The following is a 20,584-nucleotide window of genomic DNA, read 5'->3' on the forward strand; positions in this document are numbered from 1 at the left end:
GGAGCATCTTTCTTATAAGTTTTATGCTGAGTCTTATTAGGTATAGATAAGTTACTTTCTCTCCTGGGATTGCAGCAACTTTCTCTGTAAAATAATTGTTTCCTCATCTATAAAAAAGATCTCTTTTAGTTCTTGCATTCCATAATTCTATTAACTATTCCTCAGCCATGCCTTTAGTTTTCCCACTTCTTTGTTTTTCTTCATGCTGTTTTCTTTGCCTGAAGAAACTTCCTTGTCCCATATCACTGCTTTCATTTAATTAACATGTATTGAATATCCACTTTTTCAATAGATATCTCCTGGGTCTTGCCTGTCTCAAGTGGTCCTTTCCTGGGAATCGTTCCTCCCCTCCCCAAACTTATACATTGGAATGGGTCCCTTCCGCCACTTCTCTACAACATGATTCTGTCCTCTTGGCCATAGATTATTAAATCCAGGGTGAACACTGATGTTAACTGGCTTAATCAGATTCTTTCTGCCAGTAACTTGGAATTTGAAACTGAGAGGCACAGAGCCTGGGTTCCGTTAATGTCAACATTTTAGAGAGGGCCATCCATCAACTCCCTCTCAGAAGTCCCTGGAGATCCCCTGATTCCTATTCTTTCCAGCCTGGCTGCTCAGCAATTCCTTGGACTCCATGGGATATCTTGGCAGCCTTCCAATATAAGTCCCTTTTTCACTTTTGGCCAATGTCCTTTTCTTATACTTTCATCCAAATGACATTAACCGATACAATCATATTTGAGATACTGTTAGGCTCTGGTGACACAAAAAAATCAAGTAAAATATTATCTCTGCCCTGCAGCAAAACCTATTTGAAACTCTACCCAGACTTAGAATCACAACTTAGAAGCTCCCTCCCTCTTTTAAGTTTTCTCGTATTCCCCAAGCAGGATTGATCCCTCCCTAGTGTATTATCATTGCATTTTGCTCTAACTCTCACAGTCACCTGTTTGAGTTGCTGTGAACATCTGTCTCTCCCACTAACAGTAAATCCTTTAAATTCAAGACCTAGATCTGTTGTCTTTTTAGTCTCTTGACTCTTAGCACAGTATCACAAACAGATGATTCAGAAAGAACATCTGTTGTCTTGTCAGCCCGTCATCCTCTCCCCTTTCTATTGATAACAGCAACCCAACTTTCCTTTGGGAAATCAGCCTATCTTCATGCTCAATTCCATACTTCAGATGGGTTCTAAAAGTGGTACAAGACCTAGATTTGGTCAGAGGCACAGTGATTTGAATATGTGAACCTATCAGAGCCAATGGGCACCATAGCTGAGATTCTGGCTGGAAGGATTTGGGAAGAAACCCTCTTTGTTGGATTTGTTCAGCTGTTAAGCCATAAGCCTGCAGCTATTGATGGTCATATTTGCCAACACATGAGAAAAATCTGATTATTAATGAAACAAATGCAGTGGGAAAGAGAGATAAATTCCTAATGATATTACATTAGAACTTGCATCCAAACACCCCTGGACCTATTATTGGGAACTTTTTTTTAATGTGTTTTTATTGGTTTCAGAGAGAGGAAGGGAGAGGGAGAGAGAGAGAGAAACATCAACTGGCTGCCTCCTGCACACCCCCTACTGGGGATGGAGCCTGTAACCTGGGCATGTGCCCTGACTGGGAATCAAACCTGCGACCACCTGGGTCATGGGATGACATTCAACCAACTGAGCAGCACTGGCTGACCTGGGAACTTTTTCAATTACACTAATTCCCTCTTTGTTTTCAGTTTTGGTTGTGTTGTTTTGTTTTGTTTCTGTTGAAGCCAGTTTGAAGTGAGTTTATGACACTTGCAATGGAAAGAGCCTTATAATTCATTCATTCATTCACTTACTCATTTTATAAATGTTTATTGACATAAAGTTCTATGGGAGCCCTTAAAAGGAAGTGATTAGTATGACTGGAGTGGAGGTGGGAAAGAGGTTGGTTTAAGAGGAAAGGTGGGAAGGGAAAGGTGATTCCAGAGAGAGGGAACAGCCTGAGCAAAGGCCCAAAGGCCTAAAACTTTGAGGCCCATTTCTGGCCACTAGGCTCCCTAAAGAGCATATTAAAAGCAGTAAGAACTGGAGCAGGGACAGAACTCTTAAGGGAACTTGTGAGCCATGCCAAGGAGTTAACCCTTTGGTCAAAGGAAGGTGTTTAAATTGTAAAGCATGTTCTATATCCTGGAGGATTAAAATTTAATATAATCAGAAGGAAGTTTCCTGGCCCCAGTCTCTGAATTTTCAGGTTCTATTTCTTTTGGTGGGAAACCAACCTTTCTGGGGGATTTAGAACTCTGGACTCTGGGGTTGAGGGCCTTGGAGTTGAAGGAGAATGTATGGCTCATTAGGAAAGACCCAGCTTGTATGAGGTAGTGGCAGGAAGCTGAGATAGAACCTCAGAAACGACATATTTATTAGGAACACTCCTTCCTAGGTGATTCTAATGCCGGCAGAACTCACATGATGATTTGAGTCCATTGCTCTAGGAAATCCATAACCTGTGGGAAGATGGGGCAGACTGCTCACAGGGAAGAGAGGCTGCACAAACAACAAAATAGGCACCCATCCCAGGGTCATGGGGAGAATTAACTATGCCGTGTGGCTCTGCCTGGCATATAACATGCACTGGAATCCTTTCCTTATGACATTCAGTCCTCTGAGTCAGGGCCTCTGATTTTTCTCTCCTTGAAACTGCCTCCTCTAGGCCTATGATTCTGAGGTGTGTATTTGGGGGGAGCTCAGGTTAACTGGGCGTTTCTGGAGGGCTAATGCCCTGACAGCTGGGAAGTGGATCCAGACTGCACAGACTACAACAGTTAGACTGTGGAGCCAGGATGCTTGGCTTAGAATCCCGGCTCCACCACTTACCAGCTACGTGACCTTAGACAAGTCACTCTGTTTCTTCATCTCTACAATAAAGATGGTAATAACACACACACCTCCAAGCAAGTGAGTCAAGTTTAAACAAACAGTCTTCTCTTTCCCCTCCCTCCCTCCCTCTTTCCCTTCATGGCTCCCTCCTGTCCTCTGTAACTCATCCTATATAACTGCCTTTGGAGACTACAATCCAACACAGATCCTTTTAGAAAAGCAGGTTTATTGGTCAGGCTGCTCACCAGGACACAGCAACATGAGAGACTCCCCAGAGCCAGCAGGAAACTGCGTCTGCCCACCACTCAGGCCCCTTTAGCCCATCAGCACCAAGGGACCTTGTCCCAATCCCCATCCTCTGTCAGCTGACTTGTCTCCAAACATTCCCAAGAGAGCAGGAAACCAAGGAAAGGGTTGGGGGGAGCAAAGCTTTGTATTGTAAAAAAGATTTGTGTCCCCAGGCTCCTCCCCTCCCTCGCCCCTTAAAGCAATTAGTTGCAATTCTAAAAAGCAGAGCAGGGAAGACAAGGCCGAGGAAGATGTGGGAGAAGGAAGAATCCTACAGCCTCTTCTTAAGGGAACTTGTGAGCCACAAGGGACTTGCAAGGGAGGGAAGTTGTCCTTGCTTCTCACAACCCCGTTTACTGGGGAGGAATAGCGGGACTTCAGTATCCTGAGAACCTGGAAGCAGCAACCCTCTCACCTCCAAAGATCCAGGAGAGGAACCCACAAGGGCAAGGTCTTGGCAAGTTCTGCAGGCCTTACACCAGTTCTAGGGAAGGCTCTTGAGAAGAAGCTGCCGGGAGTAAAGCAAGGCTGGGCTGCTCCTTACACAGTTACTATACGCGCCTCACTTCCCCTCCAGCTCTCAGCTTGGTGGCCTGGCCGTTAGCACCCTGCTCTCTTTCTAATCTGCCTCCCTCATAACTCCCAGCTCTCCACAGCCTGGAGCTGCCCCCTTCTGGGGCCCGAATTCTCTGGGCTTTGAGAAATGAACTGCCCCAGGGGCACCACCCAGATCCCAGTTGAAGGATGGGGTGAGGCTTGCCTGTCTTTTCTCTTTGGATCACCGTTTTCTCACCATCCCACCTTATCCTGAAATGGTCCTGCCATCTCCTGAGAACCCCAATAAGATAAGGTTCTTGTCCTGTGTTTCTCCTGCTGTTAATGAGGCAAACGCTCCTCTCGTCACCCATTTCCATCTCCTACTATTTCCCATTCTCCTTCCCAAAGCCATAGCCATGTGTTGCTGTGTGCAGAGGCATAAACATGTGTGCCCACCCCACCCCCACCCCCACCCCCACCCCCACCCCCACCCCCGCTCCCCAGGGCTCTGCTTGGCTCCAGCCTTCCTTGATGGGGACCCTTTGCAGACACAGCCTGTGCTAGACCCTCATCCAGGCTCATGGCTCACTCGCTGCCCTCTCTCCTTCACAGCCACCTTCTCCCGAAAGCTGCTTTCAAGTCCTTCCAGCGTGGGGCCTCCCAATGCGCAAAGGTCTTCAGGCTTCACTCTTTCCCGTTACATTAATTTTGGCTTTGAAGCCTCCAGGGGTCAGGATTAGAAAGAAGAGCTCAGTGAGCAGGAATGACAGCAGCTGGATGTGTGAGGGGGAGATTCAGGGGAAGGCAGCATGCCCCAAGGGGGGGCCCCCCCCCCGCTGTGGAAATGATAGCATTTTCCCGCTAGGATCCCCAACTTGAGCAACCAGAACATGGATCACTCCCCTTTCCATTCCCACCCAGACTGTGCCCAAACTGGGGCTGTTCTTTGTGGAGGCTGCCCCCCCCCACCTCTCCCGTCTTAACAGCTGTAAGACTTGGGGGGGGGGTGCTCCTTGAGGGGAAGATGTTCTCAATTTAGAAATACGTCAGCCCGCTTGGGGCCCCCGAGAAAGGATGCGAAAGAGAAAGTTCAGGGGGGGGGGGGGAGGAATCAGGGCGGGGCGAGAAGAGGCGGGGCGGCGAGGCCTCCCGGGCAGAGCCCCAAGCGTCCCCGTCAGGTCAGTCGCTGTCGCTCTTGTCCACCAGCACGGCGTCCGACTCCTCGGTGATCTCCAGCAGCGTGTGCACGTCGGGGCTGCTGCCGCGCAGCAAGTCGAGGGCCTCGCCCCGCTCGGCGCCGCCCTCCTCGTCGTCGTTGCCCACCTCCACCATCTCCGTGGCCTTCAGCACCTCCACCTCGCCCTCGCGGATCTTCTTGACGTGGAAGGTGAAGGGGGGCACCTTGTAGACGGCCGTCTTGGAGCGCGCGTAGACCACGTGGTCGGGGGTGAAGGACTTGCGCAGCTTGTCTCGGGAGGTCTTGAGCTTCTCGCGGCGCTCCGTAGGCACCAGGCGCGTGCCCAGCTTGTTCATGCGCTTCTCCAGCGTGTGCCGCGTCTTCTCCAGGTTCTCCTTGGTCTTGAGGCGGGTCTTCTCCAGGTTCTCGCGGGTGCGCACCTTGGTCTTCTCCATCTTCTCCTTGGAGAAGGCCTTCTTGAAGTCGTCCACGCGCCGCATGCCGCTGCGCTTGATGCGCTCGGCACGCGACTCCTCGATCACCTCCTCCACCTCCACCGCCTCGTCGGAGGACAGCTCGATGGCCGCGTCCTCCTCGGGCCGCTCGCCCTCGCCCAGCTCATCGCCCTCCTTCTCCGGCAGCGTATCCGACTCTTTCAGCGACTTGCTGATGCTCAGTTTGGCCGGCAGTTTCACTTCATCCTGAAGGGAGAGCAGAGCGCAAGAGGTTAGTGGGGCTGGGCGGGGGCTTGGGGGGACGCTGGGTGAACCCAGGCAGGGCGGCGGTGATCGTGGGGAGTGCGTGGTACCTATGAAATCCACCTGGACTTGGTTTGCCGGTTGTATCCCCAGCGCCTGGCACCTTGTTTGCGCCCCATGAATGTGCTGAATGAATAATTCTGTACAGACAGGGCAAGGAGGGAACAGAGCTTCGGGTCGCAGATTGGCGTGGAGTGTAACTGCACTTCAGTTAAAAGTCTGCAGCGCTCCAAGCCTGTCCTTGCGCGCCGCCGCCACCTTTCTTACAACAAACCCTTCCCTTGCCATAGGCACACAACTTAGCTTTGGAAATGGCCAGAGCGCCCTCTGGTGTCCTAAGTCACACATTGCCCGGGCCAGGACTAGAAGCAAAGGGGTTTGCGAAGCGTTTCTTCAGGTTGAGGGGTCAAGGAACGGAGATGAACGCGTAGCCAGTATCAGGCGACCCCCAAGTAAGGTAGCTTGAAGGCAAGGTAAAGGGAGTGCGTTTCCCAGACTTCAAGCCATTTCAAAACAAGGCTTAGGGTAGAAGAGCTGTGGTCCATGCCCCCCTCCTTGACCTCATACGGTTTGGCTCCACCAGTGCCTTTCCCCCTCTCTACCCATGTAGAAATTCAGAGTAGCAAGAGGAAAAAGCTGGCTGGCAGCTAAAGGAATATTTTTTCCCCAGCACGGATACTTCTTCTGGTTCTGACTTCCCTACTTTGGAGTAGAAGGGAGGGATTACTTTTCCATTCTCGCCCCCCCCCCCCCCCCCCCCGCAGATCGGAGCTCCAGGGTCCAGGAGTAGGGTGGTGGTCCCAGATTCCCTGAGATCCTGGAGCTCAGAGCCAGTTCCCTTTTCCTCTCAGGGGACCTAGCACCAGCACTGTTTTCCATTCCTGAAAGATTTTTCCAAGATCCTGACTCCAGGCCAAAGTTTCAGAATTTCAGGATCACCTCCCACCAGAAGGCAGGGGAGGCTGAGCAGGGAAAGAAAAAAAAGAGGGCATAACCCAGAACACCCAGGGTCTCCTCTCTGGCCCTGACTCTCTTTAGAGACTTCAGACGAAGGAATGAGAGACAGCTTTTCTAAAGGGTTTTCTGAAGATCGTTTCCCAGAATTGTAAGAAAATCCCAAATGAGAAAAATGAGGCAACATGAGCTGAGCCCTCTCATAAACAAGCAAATACACATACACATACGTTGGCCACTTGGTATCTCTGCACCACCTGCTACAGAAATTCCTTCCCCAGCTCTCAGCCTCTTTCCTTTTCCCTCTCATCCACATCCCCCTGGAGTTTCCTGGTTTACACTGAAAAGTAGGAACACCCCTCCCAACTTCCTTCCCTCCCTGTTAATAGCATTAGCAAGGACAAAGAGGGAATGCTGGCCCCACCTCTTCCCCCAACCTGGGCATCAAGCTCCCTCAAGCTCTCATTACTTGACTACACCTCCCAGCAGGCAAGAGGACCCAGGCACCGGGCATGCTGGGACTTGTAGTCTCTATTTGCCATAGCTCACTTAGTACTATTGTGGGCATCCTACTTCATTCTGTCCATCCCTCTGCCTTTTACCACTTACAGAGGCATTGAAGGGGTGTTTTCCGTGTTCTGAGCATAGGAGGGTCCCAACCTCTCTTAGCATTTCCTCTTAGTTCCAGTTGTGCCCTTTGGGTCTCCTTTTATAATCAGTTCTCCCTGTCAACTACTCCAATCCTCTCTCACCATTTTAGGACTCTCTAGAACCTAACTCTCCACTACCTCTTCATCTGTCTCCACCCAGAATTTACCTGCAGCCCTGTATCAAAAAAATAAAAAATAAAAAAAATTCAGCTCTGATCTCTCCTTTACAGCCTCCCAGAATAAAAACCCACATATTCCACACCAAAGGGTGGAGGAGAACCCCTCCTTTCACTAAGCTCAGACAATGTGGATGGGCTCAGAAGGATTAAGGGTGATGGGCAGGGAATAATAGCCAGGAAACAGTCCCAGCTGCTGGAAAACAAATCCACATTGTCTCCCTGCTCCACTCCCAGCATTCCTGATTCTCCCCCCCTGCTCCACCCCACCCCCTAAAGGCTGAGCTGGCTGGTTTTCCTGGCCTCTGGCTTCCTAGATAAAGGTCTTTGCCAACTGAGCTTGGAAGTGAACAGGGCTGGGGAGAGGGTTGCAAACTTGTTGTAGCCAATCCCATCTTCCTAGTGCCCGATGAAAGGTCTCAAGTACATCGAGAAGCAATCCCAGTGAGGGAGGTTTATTTCTGGATTTGGGGGTATCTATCCCAGATATGTATCCAGGAATATAACCCCATTCGTTGTAGGTTTCCCCCAGAGTGATGGCTTACACCAGAGGAGCTGCCTTCTTGGTAGAAGGTCAGGGAATACTATCTGATAGGGGAAGAAACAATTTGACCCAAGTTCCTGAACAATGTGCAGTAGGTTTGTTCTGGAGAGGGTATACCACCATGACTAACTTTTCCCCTCCATTAATGGATTTTCTCTTTTCCCCCCCTTTCCAGGCCAGGTTTCCCCTATGACTCATAGCCTTGGAGTGCCATCTTGGGCCCACCCAATCTGCCTGTTGCTACAACAACCATAAACACAATCCCAAAGCACCTCCCCCCACCCTGGGGACACAGGCCAGGCACCCTTGTCCTACCCTACTTCTCTGGCAGAGCTCCTGAACCAAAGGAAGGGCCTCAGGGGGGTGGCAAGAAGGGAGGGCTCCACTTGTTCTGTTTTCACATTTTTATTAAACAAAACCACCACTCCCAACAGGCTTGGTTTCCAGAGTTACCTTTAATGACCAGGTCTGAACAAAAGCATGCACAGCTTCCCCCGCTCCCACCAAGCACACACAGCTCCCCGACCCAGGAAGTCACCAAACCAGGATGAATTTAGAGGAACCCCAGAGAAGCGTCCAGCCTCTTCCACACTACTCCTCAAACTTGCTGTATAAACTTAAGATCCTCTGGCTTAGAAAATTTTATGATTATAATTTAACTGAGCACCTAATATGTGTCTGGTCCTTGGCCAGGCACTTCACATTTGTCAGGGAGGAAAGACAATGTCATATAGCTCTGGACAATGTCATAAGAGCTTTCTTAACTTAGAGCAAACCAGCTCTGTCCCCAACTGGCTGGGAATGGCCAGAGAAGACTTTGGAAAGGTAATTCGGAGACCTAGGACCTGCTCAGGGATGGTGTTAGAAGATGCAGACCGGGAGAGAGGTGACAGAAGGGAAAGGCTTAAAAATTCAGGCTCTTTCTTATGTGCATGACCTATGGACACAGACAATTGTATGGGCGGGCCTGGGGGTGGGGCAGATGCAAGGTAGAGGGGACCAATGTGGGGGGAGTGGACATCTGTAATACTTTCAATAATAAAGATAAATTTAAAAAACAAAAACAAAAAAAACCAAGAACAAACTCAGGCTCTCTACTTCAGACTGACAAGACAAGGGAGTGGGAGAAACCAAAGGCAGAGGTTCCTTCTTTTCTGCTCTAGTGTGATTCTCAACAGGGGTGATGTTGTCCTCAAGATGGAAATTGATTCTTGGGAGGTAAGGGGGGTTTTAGATATTATAATTGTTTGGGGCGCTCTAAAGAGTCCCAGTACATACGCAGACATATAGTATAACTGTACGATTAAAATTTCATGGGGAAGGGGACAGTTAGGGGGAAAATGTCTAAAAGGACTGCTCAGGGGGATGATTATGAAAAAAGAAAAAAAGTTGAGAAACACTGTGCCATAGGGAGCCCAGAAGATCCAAGCCAGAGCCAGTTAAAATGTCCCCCTTCTGGCCTCTCTGAGTTGGCAGCTCTTGAATGCCCCACCCAAGGCAGGATCTGGCAAACATAAGGGATCTCTTTGCAAAACATTTTAAAAAAACCTGGAAAAAATAAGTGTAAATGTTTTCCCCAGCTACATGGGGGGAGGTGGAGAAGGCACAGAACAGACCCCAGGCCTGGGCCTCATGAGGGCTCTCTCTAAAGAGGCATTGGGCCAAACTGGCTTGCCCCTGAGGAGGAGGCAGGAGGGGGGGAGGGAAGGGAGAATCCGAAGCCGTGGCACAATTTCATGCAATTTCATGCAGCGCAGCATTGGGTGCAGCTCAGATATAGTGTTTGGAGTGTCGCTATTAAGACAGAAACCAAGAAGTAGGGGAGGGCCTTCCCTTCACCTCCCACCCCATTGCACACACCACATTTGCCTGAACTCTGCCTAATGCAAGAGCGTCTCATTATACCCATCACCCACCCACTCGGGGCAGTGGCTTGGAAGAGGCCGACGACCATCACGCACTGACCGCCACTAAGCGGTGAGCTGATGGTTGACTGTAGTGACACCCCATGCCCACAGCCCCATGGGGCCCAGGAGACCCTAAGCACCCCCACCGGCTGTCGGCTCCTTTGGGGTGGGCAGAGGCACAGGCTCTGGGTAATAGGGCAGTGCCCTAGGCGTCTGGTCAAAGGGTGGGAGCTCAGGTACTGTATCAGGCTTCAGGTCAAAGGGCTCAGTCTCAGGCAGAAGGTCAAAAGGCACGATCTTGGGTGTGACCAGGTCAGAGGGTGCATTCAGCTTCTTCTTGGGCTAAGATGAGGAAAAGGGGTTTAAATAGGGTTTGGAATGGGTGCGGACAGGGTTGAGAGAAAGAGGCCTTGGTGAGCATGCAGAGTCAGGAAGGGAGAGGAGGGCGGGGGAGGGAGTACACGCTGTATTAGGACAGAAAGAAACCACATTTTAAACGCTTCATCAAGAGGGCCCTGGGGCTGATACGGGTGGAACAAACCCAGGCCCATGAATTAATAAACACAATTTAAACGGAACCCCCTCCCTTCCTCCCTCTAGAATCTTCCCCAGTCCTGTCCTTGGCTTCCAACCTTCTGTCCCTACCAGGTTGGAGTGGCGGCGGAAAGAGACAAGGAGCTTTCTAAGAGGCCAGTCCTTGGATTCTAACTGGGGAGGCTCCAGTGAGTAAGAGAGGGCAAACAACTTCACTGTCTTCAGAGTCGACGCTGCTGACCCAGGTTCTCGTTTTTTTCCCCTGGGCAGGGCGGGCACAGGGTGCCGCCCTGGATAAGGAGAGGGAGAGGCATGGAAGAGGGACATCCTGGCTATTTCCCTTTGGCCATGTCCTCACCTCCTGCCCCTCTTGCCACTCTTCCCACCACCCATGTTGGGGCTATCAGACACCAAGGTGCACAGAAAAATTAGGGTAAAAACCCAAGCTGTTTTTATGACACATGGGCCTACATTCTGGTGCACCCAGCGGCAGCTCCCAACTCTCCCTCTTGAGGGGCTGAACTGCCACTCATGCTTTGGACAATCAGGAGAAGTCAGGGGAGAGGGACAATTGGGGCCACTACCAGACGCCGGTGACAGCAGTGCTGAGTACAGGCTTGCAGCCACAAAAACACAAAGCGGCAGGAGCCAACCTGCCCTGTGGGGTGCAGGGAGAAGGCTGGAGTGGCAGGAAGGCTCAGCAGACAGGGGATAACATGGTCCTCTTTGGGCCAGATGCAGTGGCCATGCCAGGGGACACCCACACTGGCCAGGGAGCTCCAGTCCTTACACCTACTGTCCTCTCCCCACTCCCCCATTCCCACCGTCATTGGGCCAGGTGGTCACACATGGCCTCTTCTTCAGCACTATGAGGCTGAGCAGCTAAAGGCCACCAACCTTAGCCACTGTTAGCCACCACTGCACATACATACACACACACACACACACGCACGCACAAAGCAGTCCCAGTGTCAGGACTGTGAAACTATCTCCCTCAGAGAATGAAGGAGCCAGAACTAACCCTCTGTTAGGGCCGAGCCGCCACTCCGGCTTCTGCTGCAGAGCCCAGGAATGGGAGTAGGAGGCCGGGAGCAGAAAGTGTAGCAGAAGGGGTGGGGTACACCGGGGTTCTGGCCTCAGCTTTGACCCCCAATCACTTGAGTGACAATAGGCAAGTGACTGCCCCTTTCTGGGCCTCAGCTTCCTCAGCTACAAAATGAAGAAACTGAAGTTGATTATTTCTGAAACATCTTCCAGCTCAAAAGGTCTATCATGACAAAATGATGCAACACTCACTATGGTCTGATTTTTAAAAATGGAACAAACCACGACTCATCTCTGAGGTTGCTTGCCTAACAACAATAATCTTTCTCCTCTCCCTACCAGCTGCCCACCTGTGCCATCTCCCTTTTTGACTCTGACCTTTTCAACCGACTTTATTTACTAACAACAACAACAACAAAAAATAGAACAAAGAGCATGATTTCCTTTAGTCTTAGAAATTCCCCTAAAAATGCTCTCCTTGTTTTCGACCCAGTGACCAGGAAAAACAATCCAATTCAGCTTTTGGGGGGAAAGTATGATAAGCAATCTCTCCATGGCCACTAGGCTAAGGGAGATGGGAAAGACCAGGCTGGGAATATTTTTTTGACAAAGTTTTAGGCTTCTGGAACAAGGTAGCTTTCATTTGCCTTCTATCCAGGAAGGAGCCATAGGTTGGGTTAGGATTTGGGGAGAAGTCACCAAGCCCTCATTCCAGCCCTGGTGTCCTCCCCTTTAATGCCCATGATTGGCTTGATCCTTTAAATGTTTCCTTGTCCTAATTTCAAGCACTTGGAGCAGGTCTGATAGGTCCATGTGTAGGTCACTAACTGCCTCATCAAAATGGCTCCAGAAAACATTTATTTCCATTTTAGTCTCCCTTTCTGGATTCTAAAAGAACTCTAATAACATCCAAATTCTTGTCTGGGAGAACTGACTCTTCAATGATCACAGCTCCTCCTGTTTGCATGGTGTCTACAATCTGCCTGATCTCCCCAGCAGTTCTCAATCCAGTGACCCCAAACCACGAGTAGAATTCACTTCTCTCGTTCATTAACTGTAGCCTAGCTAGGTGTCACCTGATCGGATGGGGTGCCAAACTGCTACTTTTTGTTTGGGAGACAGGGATATGCCAGGAAGGGGCTGAATTTCATGTGTGTGTGTGTGTGTGTGGTCAAATACAAGCCTAACCTGTGATGTCATTACGTCTAACAGTTTCCTGAATCTGGGGTGGGGCCACACAAAGGGATTCCCTCCATTATTCCCCAGGAAGAACGAGTGGGAGGCCAGATGACCTGATCCCACAGCTGGGGCCTTCCCACCCTTCCAGGCTTCCCTCCACCCTGCCCCCCTTGCTATATCATCACCTCCCACATCTGCAGCGGGTAATGCAGAATCTCCTCCCCTGTTCCCACGCTGGAGAACTCACACCATCCTGAGAGGCCTTTCCCCAGACGCAAGCATCCTACCCCAACAGCCTGATTTTACCATAAACGTTGCCGCCCCCGTCTTCCCTATTAGGTCTGCCAAGGCACAGAGCTATTTTTACCTCATTTTCTTCCCAGGCCTGAAGACCTCAGGGAGGAGCAGCCTCTGCCTTCCTCCAGCATCTGAGTACCCCACCCGCTTGCCCCCACCTGGAACATCTGCCCCGCAGCTCAGGGAAGTTCTGCTTCCCTGAGCCCCACCCTTGTTGCTGGAATCTTTTCTTTACTTCTGAGCTCCTCTCAGAGTTGGGACCACTTTAGTTCTTAGTTATTTCCCCTGACGGTTGGGGGCTCAGTGACGGTTGGGGGCTTCAGCTATTCCTTCTAGCTCAACTCTCTGTTTCTCACTGGCCCTGGGTTAGTACAGATGCAGTCAAAGCCACCCTGAGATTAGACTTGTCCCCCAACAGACTCACAATATACAGCCACCGATCCCTGCTAACGGCTGAGAGGGAATAACAGAGCGAGGCCATTGGCCTCTGCACGGGTCTTTCTCCCTCCATACTCATCCTTTCAGAATCTCCATCTTTGACACAAGGAGGTTTACTCCAAGACCAAGAATTTGTCCAGGTTCTATAGTCTGGGACATTTAAAGTGAGAAGGGTCGCCCATTCAGCCCTCCCAGCAACCCTCTACCAAACCAGGTAGAAACAATAAAGCTGGTGTGCTCCCCTGGCCTGTTCTCCTTCCTTTGATGCCCCTCAGTGTTAGGTAGATCTCTTTAAAAATCACACACACACACATTCTGCTTCCTCCAAGCAGTTAGATCAAGTGGAAACAATTCTGGGCAAACATTTTCTACAAATATTTTCTACCAGATAGTGCTGTTTGGGGAGAAGCAAAGCTTTTTAAAGGCCAAGTGCCCCTCTTGGGAGGAGTCTCTGGGCGGGGGAGAGCGGGTGCCACTCTGCCTCTGTCCCACCATCACCTCCTCTGATAAGTGCCAGCTCACCCACTCCCAGTGTCTACTGTCTCCAAACACTCATCCCAATCTGCACCTGCATCTTTCTTAGCTTCTTCTAGGAAGGAGACCAAGAGAGAGAGGGAGAGATAGAAGCATCGCACGTTCCCTGATCCAGACTTGAACTGGCAACCTCTTGGTGCTTGGGACTATGCTCAACCTACTGAGCCACACAGGCTGGGTCAGCCTGCCTTTTCTTTCCACTCCTTTTGATAGTGAGAGGAAGGGGAAGAGGAGCACAGCTTACCCCTCCACCCCCACGATCTCACCTCCTCGGGGTAGGAACATCAACCAGGCCTGCGGGAAGCAGAGAGGAGGTGAGGCTGGGCGCGTTCCCACCCAGGCAAAGATCACCGAGCCCTCCGCCGAGGCCCGCCTTAATGGGATTGGGGAGGGGGAGTGGAGAGGGGCAGGTTTATTTGGGGTTAATTTACAAAAACTGCATTTTTATCCTGGCGGGAGGAACGGGGAGAGGTGCTAAGGCAGCTCCAAGTGGCCTGGGCGGAGCCTGGGGCGCGCTCGCTGCCCGCGGCCCGCGCTCCGGCCCCTCCCCCGCCCCCGCAGGTATGCGCGGTGATTCACCGCGCCCAGACCACCCGGCCCCGCGGGGGCTGGCCGCTCCCCTCCAGCAGGCCCTCGTGCCCTCCCCACCCACCCACGCCCACCCCAGCCTGCCGGCTTCCATCGCGCCAAGGGGACGGGCGCGCAGCCGGCTAGGGTTTCCCCAAGGACCTGAAAGAGCAGGGAAGCCAGGGGCAGATCGCACCGAGGGGACGCGGTAGGTAGCCAAGGCTGAGGCGGGGGTGCGGGGTCTGCGGGGGTGTGCTGGCTCGTGGCGTCCCTCTCGCCAGGCGCTGCCCACGCTGGTGCGTGCCTGGGCCCTGAATCACCCGCTATATCGGGCGGGCAGCGCCTGAGGCCCCAAACCCGGGCCGCGCCGCCAGTGTCCGTTTACAGCGGGTCCCAAATGCCGCCAAGGACCTCCGGCTTTCCCCCAGACTTCCTCAGAGTAGAAAGACTTTGGACAGAGCCAACTTAGGAGCGGTCTGCAGGGGACCGTGTCCCCCGAGTCCAGCCCCCCTAACTCGGTTCCACTACGTGTTTGCCACCGTAGGGAGGGGGCTTGGGTGGGGAGGCGCGGGGTACAGAGCGCGCGCCCCAATGCACGCTCCAGGAATCCGCTGCTCACCTCGCCCCACCCCACCCCACCCCAGCAGCACTCCCCGAAGGAAGGTGGGTGCCCCGGGCTGGGGCAGGCTGGCGGGAGAGCCGCGCTGCTCCTGGGGCAGGTTCCCCCACCCCAAGCCTGGGGCCTGAGACTGCGGGCCGGGCAGGGAGCTCCGGACGAGGTCCGCTCCGCCAGCTCACCTGGTAGATCATAACTTTAAAGTTGCGGCGCCGCAGCAGCTCGGCCTCGTTGACCTCCAGCTTCTTGATCTGGCCGGCCTGGCGCTCCAGGCTGCCGCGCACGGTCTTCACGTTGACGCTGACCTTGCGCACCTTCTCCAGCAGCTTGCTCACGGTGTTGCTGGTGGTGGCGTGCGCCTTGCCCAGCTTGCTCAGCTCCCCCTGGATGCTCTGCACGGCGCCCTCCATCTCCGCCTGCCGCTCCTCCAGCTGGGCTTGGGTCAGCTGGATCTGGTCGACGGCGCCGATGATTTTGTCCAGAAGGCTCAGTACCAACACGCCGTTCACCTGGTCCGATTTGATCAGCTCCTCGGAGCCGGCCCCCGACGGCTCCTCCGCCGCCGGCGCCCGCATGAGGGAGGACCCCGGGTCCTCGGCGTCAGGGTACCCGGAAAGCGGCTGCTCGACGATATGGAGCTGGGTGTCCTCCATGGCTACCCGGAGCCGTTGCGGGGCCCGCCGGGTGCAGCTGAAGCTGGAGCGGGAGACCGGGAGAGGAGGAAGAGCGGGAGGGGGAAGAACCAGAGCGCTCGGAGAGCGGAGGAAACTCGAGCCACGTCCGTGCGCCCCGGGACCGCGGCCAGAACTGTGGGGCGGGGGATCTTTGAGCTCCCCAGCTCCCAGGCCAAACCCGGAGTCTCGTCGCCCATTGGCTGGCCCCGTCCCAGAAAAGGAGGGACCTGGGCAAAAGGGAAGACCGATGATGGGGGCGCGGGAGGGGGGGGGACAACCGAGGGGGGACCCAGGAGCCTAGCGCCCCACCCTTCCCCAGGATGGTTGGAATAGTTGGAGCGGGAGGCTAGGGCCTCGGCTGGCAGCGGAGGCGGTGAGAGCGGGACTGCGGCGGAGGAATGTTAGCTGGAGAGGAAACAGGTCCTAGAGTGTTGCTCTCCTTTTCCCTCTCCGCTCACCTGCAAACCTGCCTCAGCCTTTTAAGTTCTAGAGCAGGAAGTCAGGTAGAACACGAGATCCTGAACTTATATGCGAAACATTGTATTATATTGGCCTGTGCCCAGTTTTTGAAAGGGAAGGATCCACAATCTTTTCCAAGGGGCCTCTAACCACCCCAGCCCTAGCGCTGAGCAATCAGAGATCATCAGTCTCCACCTTCTCGTTTGACATGGGGGACAGGAGGACCTGGGGAAGGCAAGTGACCTGCCAGAGGTTACCTGCAAGGTAGCATTGGCTTGGCGCTCACACACTTTCTACCTTAGCACTGTACCTTTCATTAGGACAGGGTGGGCACCCGTGGCCACCCACATGTGCTGGTTTTGAGCCTTTTGGCCTGAAGTTTAACTACAGACATATTTTCAACCATAATGGGTACCAAGGAGCAGGACCAAGGAGGGCCCTTTGCTCAGGAGTCCAGGGAAAGAGAGGCAGCCCATGCCACCCCATTTTGCTCTCTAGCACAGCCCTGGAGCTGTGAGTTTGCTGGAGCAGCACCATCTCCCTTTCCCCCAGAAAAGCTTCAAACCTTTTCCCTAGTTAAGAAACCAAGCTTGGGTTTCCCCAGCTGGATAGATGATGGTCTTGGCAAAAGATCTATTCTAGTCTGGCATTCATTATCTTTAGGAACAGTGAAAAACTGCTTGGTGGAAACCCGAGGCTCCATCGATCCAGTTGGAGAACCCACCAAGCCAGGAAGGAGCTGGAGAGCTCGCTGTCTGGGATAGTCTGGGATAGTCCCAATGACTATTGGAAAAAATAGTTCCCCTGGCACTTCAATAGCTGTTTTCTCAGAAACAAATAGCTTTCTTGTTTGAGTTTCAAGTGGGATGAACTGGTATATAAAATCATAACTGGTATATAAAATCATATATAACATATAAATATCTGCTAGACCTGACAGATTACCCATCTTACCAATTTATTTTAGAGTTTAAAAGAAAATGTATTTGGACAGTTTAAGTTGCTTCCATTGAGGATTGATAAGACTTCTAGAAAAAAAGAAGAATGACAGTAGAGAATCTTACGGGACCTTCATAAGGTTCTTACTTTTTTAATTGGTTAGATTATTTTCACCAGTGACACACAAGATACAAATTGTGACTAGCACACACACACACACAAATATATATATATAGTGAAAAGAAGTTTTCTTTCTACTCCTGACTGCAGCAACTAATTTCTTTCCCAGGAGACAACTGTTACTATTTTCTTGTGGAGTCTTCTATAGAAAGTCTCTGAATATATGATCAAATATATATATTGCTCATCAATTTTCTTTTTTTCTGTTACTAAAATATCTTGGAGATTGTTCCATATCAGTACATGTAGAGCTGTCTTGTTTTCCAAAGTATAGATGCCCTATACTTATTTAACCAGTTCTCTATCAGTGGACATTTACAAATTACAATTTAAACCTCACTTGGAGGGGGTGCTGAAGAGGAATTTTAGTGGTTGACTTGATTTTTGTGGTTGCATGCTTGCTAAAAGGAATTAAGTCCATGCCATTTTGACTTTCCCATCAGGAAAATATTTCTACTCTTCAAAAAGGAATGACATATTTGAGATGAGTCAAATTATGTTCCAGTGATAGTCTAGTAAATACATGACTCATTTGGTGCCTCGTTAACAGAGAACTTTGCAGAAAGGGCCCTACCCCTACATACCTATGTCCAAGAAAAGATCTGCATCAACAAGTTTCTCTCCTGTTCCTCTTCTTACTAAAATGCCAGTTAAATCCAACAGGGGGCGTGCTAAGCCTTGGCGAACTAGCTTTATCAACAAGGACTCCCAAAACTGGAGCGAAACAATCCTTCGAGTCCTTCATTTCAGCCAAACTAAGCAGTTTCCCTTCGTTTGGAACTGCATTCAGCATGCCATCGCTTGCATTCAGGGTTGAAGCTTTGCGTTTTCCATTGCTCACCCTATTTGCTGAAAGACACACTGTTTCATTGTGTGCTTTCAGCTGCTGAGGCAGTCTGCAAAAGGGATAGAGAGGTGGAAACAAACAACCCTTTGGCCCAGAAAAAGAACACCAGGATGCAACCATGTCAGCAGCTGGAATCTCATAGCACCCTATCAGATTCCCCCATCCGCCCATGTGTTCAACAAAGTGTGACTACTTACCTCCAGCCAGCTACTGGGCTGGGGACTTCAAGGATGAATTAAGCTCAGTCCTTCCTATTGAGAAATTCCCAGCGTAGCAGGAGAGACAGATGCATAAACAGTTTCCCATACAAAGTGGGGGTCAGGGAAGATTGCCACTACTTTCTGGAAGAGTGGGGAAGGGTTCACGGGGGTCTCTAGGTAAAAAGGAGGAGGGAGGGAGGGAGGAAATGTGAAAGTGCAGGGCTGAGGGGTGGGTAGCCAGGCACTGCTCGTCTCTTACAGTGGTTCTGCCTTAAGTCTTGTCAGTTTATATTTTGAAGATTCAGCAAGGTGTGAGGGGCTGCAGTGTGTAACATGTTCCATTCAGTTTTGGATCCGAGCTGGGAGAGATCCTAGGGAGACAGTGTGTTTTGTTAATAATAAACGTTTGGGAAACAAACCATCCGGCCTCGGAAAACCAGTCCTCGGCAGCTGGCTCACAGTTGCCACAGGTTTTTCGCTCCAGATTTATAGGCACTATTCTTGTCCCTCTGACATATATGGAAAGTGCCTACAATGTTTGTATATTTCTCTTCCTGAAAAATTCCTTCCTTTCTCCCTCAAGCATTAATATATAGGGTAGGTTTCCTGAACCAGAAAACAATAAAACATTTTTATTAAGTGCTAATTTATGCATCATTTGGTGCTAGAAACCATTCACAAGACACAGCAGGTTTGCTATGGGGTGAGTGTTAGTTTCAAGTCTCAAGGAAGCAGTGATTCAGGCTAACACACAGAAAACATCAAGAAAATACATTAATGAAAGTACCATAAAGCTTCCCCTCCTCCTTCACCTTCAACACACACTGACTGGCCTTTTATCCTACAAATAAAAAACAAACACAAACAAAAACTGCAGCCTTAATTGGCTTTACCTTCCTGTCTCCTCGAGGTTGGGCCCATCTGTTTTCTCCGGTTCAAATGCCATTGTTTTGTAGAACTGCTGCTACGGATCTCTGACCCCCAATTCAGTCCTTAAACGCCTGCAGTTTATGCAAAAAGTTGGCTTTCTCTCTACCAAAAGAGCATTTAAAAGTCACTAATAGACTCCATATTCTACCAATTAGCTCTCCTTTTCTTATTTTATTTGAACCCTGCAGGATCTAGCTCTGCTGTCCTCGAGGTTCTCCCTTGTAGCCTTTATGTGAGGCTGTATTATTTTTATTTATTTCTTGTCCCATTGACTAACTTATTTTTTTCTTCCTTTGGTTTTCTAAAAACAGCTTTTAAAACTGCTCAAAAAAATTGTTAAACCCCAGCCTTATTGAGATATAATTTATATAATACACAATTCATGGCTCTACCTCCAAATTGGTGTGTGATTTCAAGTGAATGGCTTTACTTCTCTTAGTTTTCACCTCTCTCTTAGTTCTTAGTTTTTTCATCTGTAAATGAAAAAACAGTAGATGATTTTTAAAAAAAAAAAAATGTATTGATTTCAGAGAGAGGAAGGGAGAGGGAGAGAGAGAGAAAAACATCGATGATGAGAGTCACTGATCGGCTGCCTTCTGCACACCCCCTACTGGGGATGGAGCCCGCAACCCGGGCATGCACCCTGACTGGGAATCCAACCAGGATCTCCTGGATCAACCGCTGAGCCATGCCAGTAGGGCAGGGGTAAATGATTTCTAAAGTTCCTTCCAGTTCTGACATTCAGTGAGTCTATGAAACTAATTTTTGATACTTTAAAAAAAGTCCTTTGAGACCTTATAGTACTTCAGAAAAATCCTTTTTAACATCATTCATTCAAACATTTAACAAGGGTTTATCAAGTGCCAGTCTCAGTACCAGGAGATGGGGACCCAAAGATGGAAAGACATGGTCCTTGCTATCAGTAACTTAGAGTCTAATATGAGAGCTAGACATATCCCTCAACAACTACAATTTAATGGGATAACAATCATAAACGGCATCATATATAATGAGCAATGATAGCACAGGGGAAAGAGTGCTTCAGGAGACATTTCAGAGGAGCTGAGCTGTGGCATTTGCCAAACGAAACGGTAGCTGGGGTTTGGGATTCTAAGCAGAGGAAAGATCTTGGTAAAGGCATGAGGATGCCTGAGCCCACATAGCTATTTGCCATGGCAAATATCTTATAGAGGCTAAAATATAAGATGTTTGGAGGCAGAGAGGCTAAAGGTGAGGCTGGGCAGCAAAAAGTTGCCTAATTACAGTGCATCATGGAAGTCATGCTAAGAGGT

At 50.5% G+C, this 20,584-nt stretch overlaps 1 protein-coding gene across 2 annotated transcripts; it reads right to left on the reverse strand.

Annotated features, from left to right (window-relative positions):
- Nucleotides 1-3,077: 3,077 nt before the first annotated feature.
- Nucleotides 3,078-15,866, reverse strand: CAVIN1 (caveolae associated protein 1). Of its 2 annotated transcripts, none has more exons than XM_081162454.1 (2): nucleotides 15,246-15,866; nucleotides 3,078-5,566 (listed from the first exon to the last, which is right to left on the reverse strand). In XM_081162454.1, exons 1-2 carry the CDS (start codon nucleotides 15,714-15,716, stop codon nucleotides 4,868-4,870), a joined length of 1,170 nt encoding a protein of 389 aa, XP_081018580.1. In that variant the 5' UTR covers nucleotides 15,717-15,866; the 3' UTR covers nucleotides 3,078-4,867. The 2 variants fall into 2 exon arrangements, with proteins under 2 accessions (XP_081018580.1, XP_081018581.1); XM_081162455.1 differs by lacking the exon at nucleotides 3,078-5,566 and adding an exon at nucleotides 8,352-10,196 and having other exon boundaries at nucleotides 15,246-15,817.
- Between the last annotated feature and the right edge of the window lie 4,718 nt (nucleotides 15,867-20,584).

This window comes from Miniopterus schreibersii, assembly GCF_964146895.1.
Source record: "Miniopterus schreibersii genome assembly, chromosome: 16".
NCBI classification, from domain to species: Eukaryota; Metazoa; Chordata; class Mammalia; order Chiroptera; family Miniopteridae; genus Miniopterus; species Miniopterus schreibersii.

What these genes read in the sequence shown, in the direction of transcription:
- CAVIN1 (XM_081162454.1), bottom strand. Translation starts at nt 15,716, where the DNA reads ATGGAGGACACCCAGCTCCATATCGTCGAGCAGCCGCTTTCCGGGTAC. An exon ending in TTAAAGTTATGATCTACCAG is followed by an intron (nt 5,567 to 15,245) that starts GTGAGCTGGCGG and finishes CTCTCCCTTCAG; the next exon opens with GATGAAGTGAAACTGCCGGC.